This window comes from Arvicanthis niloticus, chromosome 5 (genome assembly GCF_011762505.2).
Source record: "Arvicanthis niloticus isolate mArvNil1 chromosome 5, mArvNil1.pat.X, whole genome shotgun sequence".
Taxonomy (NCBI): domain Eukaryota; kingdom Metazoa; phylum Chordata; class Mammalia; order Rodentia; family Muridae; genus Arvicanthis; species Arvicanthis niloticus.
The window spans coordinates 86,752,798-86,765,221 of record NC_047662.1 but is presented as its reverse complement, the minus strand read 5'-3'; the positions used below and the strand labels follow the sequence as shown (position 1 = coordinate 86,765,221).

Genomic DNA, 12,424 nt, shown 5'->3' with positions numbered 1-12,424 from the left:
TTATCTTCCAGTGACCACTATACATTTTGCTGGAATGAAGATGTCTAATTTGAGGGATATAGAGTGGTGCTTTCATCTGGAAATGATTTTTGCTTCATTCTGTCAGAATCTAAGGGCTACCTCTAATCTTGAACCACTTAAGATCTGAAGCTCCTGGTATATGCCTGGTAATTATAACACAGGGGTAATGCTTCCGGTGGAATATTACACTTACAGCTCACACTGAGATGATCCTGATACCTAGTGCTTTGAGATCTGTTGGGGTCCACACTAGCCCCACGTTGGGGCGGCCAAAAAATGTCTCGGCCCGAGCAAAATGTTGAGGCCCGGGCTGCCCTGCGTTTTGGGCGGCCACTCTATCCCGGCCCAAACTGCTGCTCCGGTCCACGGGTCGGGGATCAACAAGAGAGAGAGAGTGTGAAGTCGGACTCGAAGAATGGAGACCAGACAGTGTGTTTCAATCCCGTTTATTCTTCAGTCTCTTCTTAGTCTAAGTCCTAAGTCTTGAGTTCCTAGTCCCTAGTTCCTAGTCTCTAGTGCCTCCAAGTTCCAAGTTACTTCTTCCAAGTTCTCTTCCAAGTGCCCTGCTACCTGTCTTCTCTCTGCTGTGTCTGTTCTGTTCTGTTCTGTTCTGTTCTGTTCTGTTCTGTTCTGTTCTGTTCTGTTCTGTTCTGTTCTGTTCTGTTCTGTTCTGTTCTGTTCTGTTCTGTTTTCTGTTCTGTTTTCTGTTCTGTCTCTGCCTTTTATATGTCTTACTTCTAAGCCATGCCTTTTGGTCACACCTTTAATCATGCCCTTAGGTCTTGTCTCTAAATCTGATCTCTACACTTGTAAGTCACTCTGAAATTACACACCTTTAATCTCACACACTTTTAATCTCAAGGTATCTAAACCAAGATTATCAGAGTGTGCTCAGCTGTTGTAGGCTATTGTAATCCAAATCACATGTCAGGGTATATGGCTCAAGATGGCTGCAAAGCTGACAGCCGCTTTCTGCTAAAAGTCGGCCCCCAACAGAGATCTTTCTTCCTTGTATCTAATTATTCTCTATACTTTACACTTGCTACATTTTATTTTTCTCTTCTCACTCCTTAAAGACAACCAAAAGAAAATTCAAACTTTCCAAGGTTGCGAAGTCTCTCAGGGGAAAAACATTTTTTGTACGTTAATTTTTCTGGAATTTTAATTTCTTTTCAGTATGAAAGTTCATCTGTAACAGCTAGTATTTTGTTTTGGTTTGGTTTGGTTTCTTGTTCTGTTTTGTTGTTGGTTTTATGTTTTGTTTCATTTTTTGTTTTTAGTTTTGTTTGTTTGGATTTTTTTTTGTATCCAGAATGAGAAATTAATCAGTACTCTTATTGTCATATTTTTACAATATTGCCTCTTGTCTATTTGTGTTTGGTGAGAATATGCTTTTTATCTTATCTGTAACCAAAACCAACTTGAGGAAGAAAGGTTCTGTTTAAGATGACAGTTTATAGTCCATCCTGAAAGGAAGTCAGGGCAGGAACCTGGAGACAAGAACCAAAGCTTAGGCCATGAGGAATGCTGCTTATTGACTTGCTTTCTATGGCTTGCTCTGTTGCCTTCCTATACACCCTGGACCACCTGCCTACAGTGGGTAGCCTCCCATATCAACCATCAATCAAGAAAATTTCCCACAGACTTGCTTACAGGACTGTCTGATAGAAGCAATTCCCCATTTGAGGTTTACTCTTCCATGAGGACTCTAACTTGTGTCAATTTGACCAAACAAAGCAAAACAAAAGACTAACCTAGCTATCACAGTTTTAAGATTATGTTCATGAGGTAAAGAAACATATTTTCATTGCTTTGGTATAAATACGATTTAAATCACTGTAATTCCTAGTCATCAGTTGTATCAACTGTTGGCCATGGCATTTTCACAGTAAATAAGTGTCTCCCCTCCTGCTGTAGCATCTCTTCAGTCCCTAAAGCAAAACAAACAAAAACTAATTTTTGTTTGTTTCACTGTGCTGTTTCATCTTGCTCCATTTTCTGTTCTGGATTATTGTATCTATTTTTTAAACTGGGAGCAGCCTGTTCTTTCAGTGAGCTATCAAGATCATGTTCCAGGGACAGACAGTGTTAGGCCAGCCTCATGGAATTGCCTGGCACGCTCGTATCTTTTTCTTTGGTGCAGAGCCTGAAGTAAAGATGCAAATCTCTGAAACTCTGAGGCATGTCCTTCTGCTATACATCTGAGGATAGCTTCTCTCTCCTCTACATTCTCTCTCCTCAGACTCCTATACAGCAGATCCCTCTCTGTGATAGATAAGATTTAGAGTCAACTTGACTAGATCAAGATTCACCCTGGAGATTTAGGAAGCACTAGAGCATTAACTATGGATGTTACACAAAGAGTATTCACATGATGTACGCTGGCTAGTCACCAATTAGAGCCAAACTAAAACTAACCTCTGGACATGGTAATAAGCCTATAAGACTATAAAAGATAAAACTGTTTCCCATCTCCCATGCAAACTGAAACACTGAACAGTCAGAGACAAAGAGCAGAAGAAAATCCAACAATATGTCCTGACTTGATGAAGACACGTCCCCTCTCTGCCCTAGTCGATGTTCATTTCTTTGTTTTGTTTTGTCTTGTTTTTTCATGGAAATTTTTAGTAAGATGAATTTGAGAATGACGGGTAGCTTTTATTTTCTTTTACAGCAGTGGATATGGTATTTTGGTGGTAATAAAAAGAGCTTACTATTTTTAAAAAGAAAGTCTTTGCATGTTATAGAACCATATTTACTGAGTTATTCTAATAATAACTATTATATAGACATTTAACTAAAAATTTAGAAAAACATGTATATCTCTTTTGCTTTGTCCAATACACATGATTCCTAAAAATATGTAAAAATTGAAATAGTTTTTTTAAAAAGAGCTTTATAAAATAAGCTCTCTCTCTCTCTCTCTCTCTCTCTCTCTCTCTCTCTCTCTCTCTCTCTCTGTGTGTGTGTATTACTGTGTTTTGAAATATTCTTACAGATAGCCAGATTTTAGCCATATTTTTAAAGGGACATGATTTTGGTTTCAAATCTGTGAGCTTTGGAGTCATTTTATAAATTAATTGGTAAAACAAAATAATTACATATAATAAGTTTTGTGTTAGAAAAATCAGTAGGCAGCTTGAAAGAGGACAATGTTTATGGCTATAGAAATACAAAATAATATAGAAATGCCTTTCATACCAGTATCTTTTTTTTCTATGATGCAGAGACAAACAATATTTGTTATATCTATGAGCATGAACCTTTCTGGGACTTTTGTAAGGAGATAAATTGATCTGATGATTTCCTTGAGTGCAGTAATTATTTCACTGAGTAAATGTATACAAAATATCATTCTTGTACCTTAAACATATTACAGAAAAATATAATAAATATATAAATATATAATGTATGAATATATAAATATAAAATATATAAACATATAAAGACTGTTGATCATACCTGTTACATGAGGTATGCCCAGCTAGCTGGAATTATTTATAATGTAGGGTCACTGAAGTCCGAATACTTTCCAAGGCATTTCTGTGTTCAGGTGAAGTCGTGATGTTACTAGATTATCTATGGCTGTAGGTAGATTATCTCTAGTCAGTACTGTCAATGGATCAACAATGCACACAAATGTTGTAACAGGTATACGTGATCTCAGAAGTTAGGGTGTCTATCTGATAGAACTTTCTATTTTACTCACCCTAAAATATTTCCTTTTAAAAAACTTTATTTTAAAAGCTTTATTTTAGTTTTAATTGTGTGTGTGTGTGTGTGTGTGTGTGTGTGCTCTTATGGGTTTGTGTACATATGAGTGCAAGTGCCCAAGGAGTTCAGACAAGGGTATCAGATTCCCCGGAACTAGAGTTACACACACCTGTATGCTGCCCATCTTAAGTGGGTGCTGAGACCCAAACTAGGACTCTCTGCAAGAGAAGTACATGCTCTTAACCACTGAGCCATCTCTTCAGTCCTCCAAAATTCCATTATTGTATTTTTCTATAGTATATTTAAAGAATAAGGTGATAATTTGTGTACATTTACTCAGTGAAGTAATTACTGCAGTCAAGCAAATCAGCAGATCAATTTACGTCCTTATAAAAGTCATCACTATCAGAAAGACAGAATGTTTTTGCTCAGTGGCTCTCAGCCTTCCTAATGCTGTGACTTTTTAATACAGTCCTCATGTTATGGTTATCCCCAACCATAAAACATTTTTGTTGCTACCTCATAGATGTAATTTTGGTAGTTATGAACTGTAATATAAATATCTGATATGCAGCAGATCTAATGTATGATCCAAAAGGGGTCGTGACCCAGAAGTTGAGAACCTCTGCTCTATCCGGAGATTAAAAATTTATTCTGGCTTCTTTAGTTAAGTAAGCCAGAGTGATTTAGCAAAAACATCTTTACTGTAAATGTCAGATATTATCACCTGAGTTAAGTCCTGTCAGACCTTGGTCACTGTGGTGTCTGGGTTCCAGGACACTATAGATAACAAATTCCTAAAATTCTCAAGCCCCCATGTCCAATCTTGTGTGTTTGCACACAACCAGTGTATACCTTTCTCTGTACTTTAAATCATCTCTTAGTACAATAACGATGTATTAAAAAAAGATTTTATACCGTTCAATCATAGATATAGTTTTAAAATATTTTTAAAACAAAATTATTCAAATCCATGCAGTCCACAGACAGGCGTGCAGGGCCACTGTACTGGTAGACTTTAAACACACCTTGGTAAAAGGTCACAGCAAGAATCTAAAGTTATCCTTTTAAATTTTACAACCCAGAGAGCAGGGAAAATGATCCAACTAGCGGGTAGAGGACTGCTTTTATGTTTCAATCATCAGAAATACTAAACTGTTGGTCTGAACAAGCTATGAAGAAAGAAAAATAAATTCAAACTATGACCAAGGCCTGATGTGCACGAGTCACATAGAGAATTAAGAGAGGCCTTTGAATGAAAGAGAAAAAAATGCTTAGAAACCACATCGTCCTTGACCAGAGAGCTGCAGAATGGCCTGGGCTCTCTACTGAACTATTTCAGCACTTGGATGGAATCCTCTGGAGAGCCCAAGAGGCTTAAAGAATTCTTCTTTCTGGGTAGCTTGTTTCTGGTGACCTTGTGACTTGGGGCATTGTGGGGTGTGTTCAGAAATGGCGTGCTTAGGTGTGAACAGGAAATGGTGGGCAGCTATAGTTTGAATATTTTAATAAATCCCAGTAAGAGGTTCCTTCCCGCCATACACCATTTAAGTTCTCAGATGAAAGACACACACAGCCTTTATATTTAATGTCTTAAGCAGTACAATAGCTAGGCAACTGCATAACCTCTTTGTTGTTAGAATCTGCTTTCTATCCATAACCCCACTTACTATTTTCTATGTTCTGTCTTGGCTGCTCCTCACCCAGTTGAGCAGCCCTCTGGGCCATGTTTCCTTGGCCCTTTTAGATCGCAGCTCTGCTTCTCCCTTTTGCAAGTTCTTTTACTTCCATGACAGCTCTCTTCTCTCCTGCACACTCTCCTAAAGCAGGGTGGGTCCCTCTCCTCCTGCCTCCTCGTGAATCCTGGGAAACCAAAAACCCTACATATGTCTCTTCTCTCCAGCTATTGGCTACTGGCATCTTTATTTACCAATCAGAATTAACTGGGGGCAGTTCCCAGAAGCTACCTGTGGACTCCAGATCTTGGGTGCCAGCACTTAGCAGTACGATAACGGCAAAAGACAAAAAACCTTACCAGGCAGCAGCTAGGGCATTGCTTGTTTCTGAGTTGTGCACAGCACTGCATAGCTCTTCTTCTCCAAGAAAGGAACCAACTTGGCAAAAAAAGAAAGCAACACCTCCACAGCTTCGCTTCTATAAACTGGAAAGAGGTGATCCTCACAAACAAGATATAAAATGCAAAACACACCAAGCTCACGGACAGCCCACAGACGGTCTGACCTCAGGCTGTCTCACTGCTGTTTTGTAGCAAAAGCAGAGAGAGTTCGAAGTTAAAGATGTCCAGCTGCTTAGGCCTAACACAGAAACCTGGGCCTATAAGATGTTGGGCTTCTGAGAATCTGAGAAATACGATAACAAAGAATTCAGCAGAAATTCATGAATGCTTTCATCTTATTGGGCCCAGGGTTTTTTTTTTTTTTTTTTTTTTTTTTTTTTTTTTTTTTTTTTTTTTTGAGTTCAAACTCAGAAACTCATGTTCTCATGCTAGTAAGCCAAGCTGTCCTGCTTAACCTGGGTGCATACCTCTTACAGATATTTATCTATGCTTTGTCATTACACCATATGGTCTTTGCCATAGAGACCAGATTACTCATGTAGGGTGAATGCCCTAACACTTCATCTGACCTGGTAAATTTTCCCAGTGATTGAGACTAGTAATAAGGGTAGAAGATAGCAAGATAAAGAAGATAACTGAACAAAATTTCACTAATTGCTACAGAGAGTGTCTCGCGCTGGGGACCACAAGCCATTAGACATTAGGAAGAATGCTGGTCACAAACTGGGTGTATCTGAAGGCACATAGCATGAGCACATGACTTTGACTGCCCTGAACCCACATAAAAGCTGGAGGTAAAAGCTTGCATCTATAATCCCAGAGCCACTGCAGAGATGTGGGAGACAGAGACAGACAGTCTCTGGAAGCTGTTGAACATAATAGGCATGAGATCCTGTCTCAGACAATGCAGAAAGCAAGGTAGACACCCAAAGCTGTCCTCTGACCTCCACACATGCACTGTGGCCCCACACCCTAGACTATGCACGCATACACATCACAACACACACAATCATGGGTGTGTATCTGCATGCACACACACACATATTTAAAAAATAAAGAAAGATGATCACATCTCAAAGCTTCCCCTCTTGCTAGTTTGAGAAAACCTGCATGCAAAACAGTAAAATAACTCTCTTCAAATTTCCTATTCTTAACCACATTCACACTGAGGAATTTATTCCAGGGAAGCCAAACTGAACTCACCATGGTGCTGACATCCAGTCGCCCAAAACATCATTGACTAATTCTTTAATTTTTCTCAATCACTTGAGTTTCCTTCAAACTGGTTACATTTTCCCTTCACCTAAGTAGTGGTGATTAATGAATAGTTATTGAAAACGTGCCACGGTGTTTAAGAATGCAGAAGAAAGAATTGCCATTTCAAAATAAGCCGCCATCTTAACAATGCCATTTGTTGATCTGTTGAGGTTGTAGCAATCACTTTCTATCGCCCTGACAAAATATCTGAGAAAAACAACACAACAAGGAAGACAGACTCATTCTGGCTCATGGTCTCAGAAGTCTGAGTCTAAAGTCATTTGGCTTGCTCTCTTGGATGTGAGTCAACACAAGCCCTCTATTGCTGTGGGCGTATGTGGATGAGGCTGCTCTTCTCAGGACAGCTGGGAAGCAGAGAGGGAAAAGGAGATATGGGTCCAACATCCCCTTCAAAGCCACATGCTTCATGATGTAACGTTTTCTTGGTTCTACCTCTTAATGTTTCTTCAGCTTCCTTCCTGACATTACCAACTGTAAATGGATTTTTTTTTTGTAAATGGATTTTAAATGTAAATGGACTAAACTCTCTTAGTTCTTAATATGACCCTGTCAATCCCCTAACAATCAAGGCAGAGTCCAATGGATTTTTAAAATCAGCTCTAGCACAATTACTGGGTAAATCACCCCTTATCTATTTTTCTATAATCTAAACTGTTAATTCCCCAGCTGGGATCCCCAAGTACCTGCTGTTTTCTCTCCCAGTCTGTTTCCATCCCAACAGCCTGTTCTCAGGGTCTACTTTTCCTGGCCACATGCTAATGATCCATCTGGCCTCATGGCAGTCTCCTTCTCTCTCCTTCTTCTTCCTCCTTTCCTCCCCACTTGGTCTCTACCTGAGACCTGCAGCCTGGTAACTGAAACCCACCTACCTCTATTCTTCCCAGTCATTGGCTGTAGCCACTTTTACTTAACCAATAGCTTTAAATTAGGGAGCAAGGTTCACAAAGCACCACTTGGTGTCGGTGAGGATCTGCTCATCAGGGGGCAACTAGATCTTGGGGGCTAGTATTTAGCATTTGAATACATAGCAGCTCCAGACCAAACCCCAACAACTAAGGCTGCCAACCAACCCTTTTAAACATAAAGCTTTAAAACTATGTGTGATCCAAGTGACTGGGCTTGCTTGCTAATAATCCATTTGCCTTCTTTTGAAGGACTAGGGAACACAGGGATTAAAAGCCATTGACTTTGGTGATAAATCAACAGGGCACAGATTCTAATTCCCAGCTAAATAGAAAATGTGGATAGTCTTGGGCCAGTGGTAAAGGGGCCTGCCACCAAGCCTGATGACCTGAGTTCAATCCTAGAGAGCTACATCACGAAAGGAGAGAACCAACTCACACCCTGACACCCATGCCATGGCATGAGTATGCCCACATACTTTTAATTATATAATATATAATACATATCATTTTAAAAATATTAAAAATGTAGACTGTGTTTACTATAGTTGCAATGATGACTAATGAATAGGCCTTTGTATAATTAATCTGTCAAATCCATGCTCATATATTGACATCCTGGCTCTTTAAGAACATCTGACTTCTGGTTTGAGGGTCCAGCATATTTTGTATGCAGAACCTCAGAGTGCCTTGGCCTTATTAATCCACTTTTCTTACTACACATCTATCAATCTCATGTTCATTTGTAGAGGAAAACCTCTCACTCTTGTCTGTAGATCAGGATAGATTGTAGAGTATCTACGGAGACTCATTGGAGCTTGTATCAGTTATCCATCATCATCTTACAAACCAGCTAAGGTTGAGTGAAGTAAAATAATAACTGTTAGTGGTCACAGTCTTTGGGTCAACTGACAGTTTTGCTGATTTGAGTCAGGATTGGCAAACACTGCTAGTCTGTCTTTCATGTCTGGCAGTTGGGGTGGGTCTTGGTTAGTCCAGGGTATCGTTCTTTATATATGGCTTGGTAGTTTGGTACTTTTTCCAGGGAGGTAGATGAGACATGTTTATTTCATCCTCCAGTGTCTTAGTTAGAGGTTCTATTGCTGTGCAAAGACACTGTGGCCATGGCAGTGCTTATAAAGGAAAATATTTAATTGGCTTACTGGTTCAGAGGTTTAGTTCATTCTCATTATATCGGGAGTTGTGCAGGCATGGAGGCTGACATGGTGCTGGAGAAAGAGCCAAGAGTCCTACATCTGGAACGGCAGGTAGCAGGAAGAAAAGACATTGGTCCTGGCTTGACATCCAAAACCTCAAAGCCTACCCTCAGTGACACACTTCCTCCAACAAGGCCACACCTCCTAATAGTGCCACTCCCTATGAGCCTATGAAGACTGTTTTTTATTCAAACTACCATAGCCAGCAAGCTTGCTCTAGCTTATTCACAGAGGGACCCAGGCTCCAAAATCCAAAAGAAAGCAAGCTACAATGTGTAGAGCTTTGTAAGTGATCTCGGGACACATCACTGGCTAGTCTAGATCAAAGGGTGGAGAATGATGATCCCTCTTGAGAGACTCATAGTACGAGGACAGGGGCCTAGGGACAGGGAGCTTGTGTCTATATTTGCAGTTCTCTCCATGCCTGCTGATCATAACTGAAATGCTCTACCCTTCCAGATGACCTATGTGGCGTCTTAGGAGAGGGTAATCTAGGTCTACCTTTTATTTTGCCCACACCCACCAGGTTTCTTCAGGTTCCATTCAAGAGAGTGTGAAAGACCGAGTGATTGACTCAAGACTCCAGCTCTTTATCACAAAGCCAGGACTCTACACGTGCATAGCTACCAATAAGCATGGGGAGAAATTCAGTACTGCAAAGGCTGCAGCAACTGTCAGTATAGCAGGTAGGTGCTAAGTGTTTACACAGTGCTCCAGAAGAGGGTGCAGCTGGCGCTCCATAGCATCTGGAAGAGAGACAGAGGTAAAACCCCCTTTTACCACCTCAGTCCCCTCAAAGCAATTTTCTTGTTTATTTTGACACCCATGGTGATCAAGGCATAGTTTTGACTTTGTTGTGTCAAAAATGAAATCTTAACATTCTTGGTCAAGTGATGAATACCAATTTATAGAACTGTATTTTTCTCTCTCTTTGCTTTTAAATTTCTCTTTTCTTTCCCTCTGCCCCTTTCCTTCCTGTCTCTATCTGTAAGTTTTCCCTCACTCACACCCTGCCTCTCTCCCTCCTTCCCTCTCTCCCTCCTTCCCTCTGCTTCTGCCTCCCTTTCTTTATCTCTGCCTCCCTTTCTTGGTTCTTGGTCCCTTCCTTTTATCACCCCACCTTCTTTTTTCTTTTACTCTTCCTTTTAGAATATCTTCCATCCCTGGCCCCCTATGGATTAAGCAAGCTTCCTAAGGCTCTCAGAAAGTTGGTAGATATTTAACATGGCTGAACCAGTTTCCACACAGCTGTTTCTTAAGGGCATTTTTACAATGTTTTTTGTTTTGTTTTGCTTTGCTTTGCTTTGCTTTGCTTTGCTTTGCTTTGCTTTGCTTTGCTTTGCTATGTTCGTGCGTGCGTGCGTGTTTTACTTCCCTGTGTTATCCAAATAACAACAGGGTTTGCAGGTATTTTCATGGCAAACAGCTGACACATTCGTTTCTAGGCTACCTTCTTTGTGTTGTGAAGGGTTATTTTTAAAAGTTAAATATCTAAAAGGCTTCTGGGCACATTTGTGGAATTCCTAGAGGTGGAAATAATCCTTGTATCAGGAAATGCCAGGCATGTTAGACTCATAGCAGGCCTACTGTTCAAGGATCAGTCGAGAGGTGTTTGGCTGGCCATGTAAAGCCAGACTGGGCGGACTCAGGGCCAGCTCCTGGAGCTCACTGTTTCTTATTACAACTTATCTCTTTGATCTTCTCCAACAGAGAACTTTCTAGTAGTGCCTATGATTTTTAAACTGAAATAGAGACCACAGAGTATATAAGTAGCTGTAGACAAGGCTAGACCTCATGCCCACAAAGGTGAGAAATAGCTCCCTCTACTACCTCTTTGTAGGATCTGTCTTTTTATAGGGTCATTGGTCACTGTACCAGTTAAAGTACGCCACTTCTCCAGGCAGTGATGAGCTGCAAAGAGATTCAACATACTAAAGATAATAAAATAAATGGTTGCCGTTTGCACTATACTTTGCTATTTATAGTGGACTTTGTATGCAATTGTTAATTGTGCTGAATGTAGCCCAGGAGCCTAGAAAAGACATTTCATCAAGAACACAGTGACCATGACAGGTGCTGAGGGAAGAGGATGGCCTGCCAGGGTAAAATTGAGGTCTGTAAGCGCCCTAATGTGGCTCTGGAGTAGAACTAGTTAATGCACGCTGGAGATTGCAATATGCTATGAGGAAGGGATGCGCACATTTACACAGGGATATTTCAGGCATATGGATGCATGTGATTTAGTTTAGCTTGTTCCTCCCCTAGACGGAAGATAAATATTAGTGTTGCCAGTCTTCAGAGAGTCCCATTTGTGCAATGTCTTCGTTTTTAGTGCGAATCCTTGACTACAGTTCCTGCCCCTTCCTTCTCCATCTCTTCCCTAGATGGCAAAGAAGAAAGGGATTGATACTTCAATGGAGTTCTCCAATCTCCTGGCTCTGCAGAAGTCTGAAGCTGGAGAGCTTGTTCATCCTTTAGCTGGGTTAGAAGCCAAAGAACCTTCCTGGATGGCTTGCTACTTTTGAGCACCTTCTAGAGAGTCATAGCTCTTAGTAGATCAGCTAAGCTGTCCTCCAATCCCTACATAGAGTCTGTTCTGGAACCTTAACAGTGAGGTTATCCTGTATCTCCTCACTGTGACCTGAAGGCAGGCACAGCTACCTGTGCCCTCCATGGACCTGAAATCACCTCTGTGTCTCTTGTGAGGCTGGAGAAACCAAAGCACAATTTGATTTCCTCACCCGGTTTGCTGCACCCACACTGTGCATGCTACTCCTCTGGCACACACACCCATGTCAGAGTAGGAGACTTTTTTTTTTTTTTTTTTAGAATTTCAAATAAGTTTTTTAAAACCCCTTTTGGCTTTCATTTTAATTAATAACTATTTGTAATATAGAGATTTGGGTCCACATCCTACAAAAATGTGTATCCAAATTCTTCGCCCCTCTACCTTCCTCTTGTCCACATCAGAATACTTGGGAAGACCACCCTTCATCCTTAGTCTGGTAATCTTAAAGCCTATTTATCATAGGTATCAAGATGGTTTTAGAAGTCTCACTGTGAAGAACAGGAAAAGAACCTAATAAAACAGCTACTTCTACCCCACGAAAATAGGACATTCATGATCTTTCAGAAACTATAAAAGTCATAGAGCATAACTGACATATGTCTCAACTGAGTAGCAGCATCCCCATCCCTGTCCCAACCAGTGAGAA

The 12,424-nt window shown here is 40.5% G+C and overlaps 1 protein-coding gene across 4 annotated transcripts in view; it reads left to right on the top strand.

Moving 5' to 3' along the window:
• Positions 1 to 12,424, top strand: part of Musk (muscle associated receptor tyrosine kinase) — a 100,501-nt gene that overhangs the window by 49,903 nt on the left and 38,174 nt on the right. For all 4 annotated transcript variants that reach the window (XM_034502683.2, XM_076934913.1, XM_034502685.2 and 1 more), the window contains one exon: positions 9,736 to 9,895. In XM_034502683.2, coding sequence (XP_034358574.1) covers positions 9,736 to 9,895 — 160 coding nt within the window. The remainder of the gene's footprint in view (positions 1 to 9,735; positions 9,896 to 12,424) is intronic.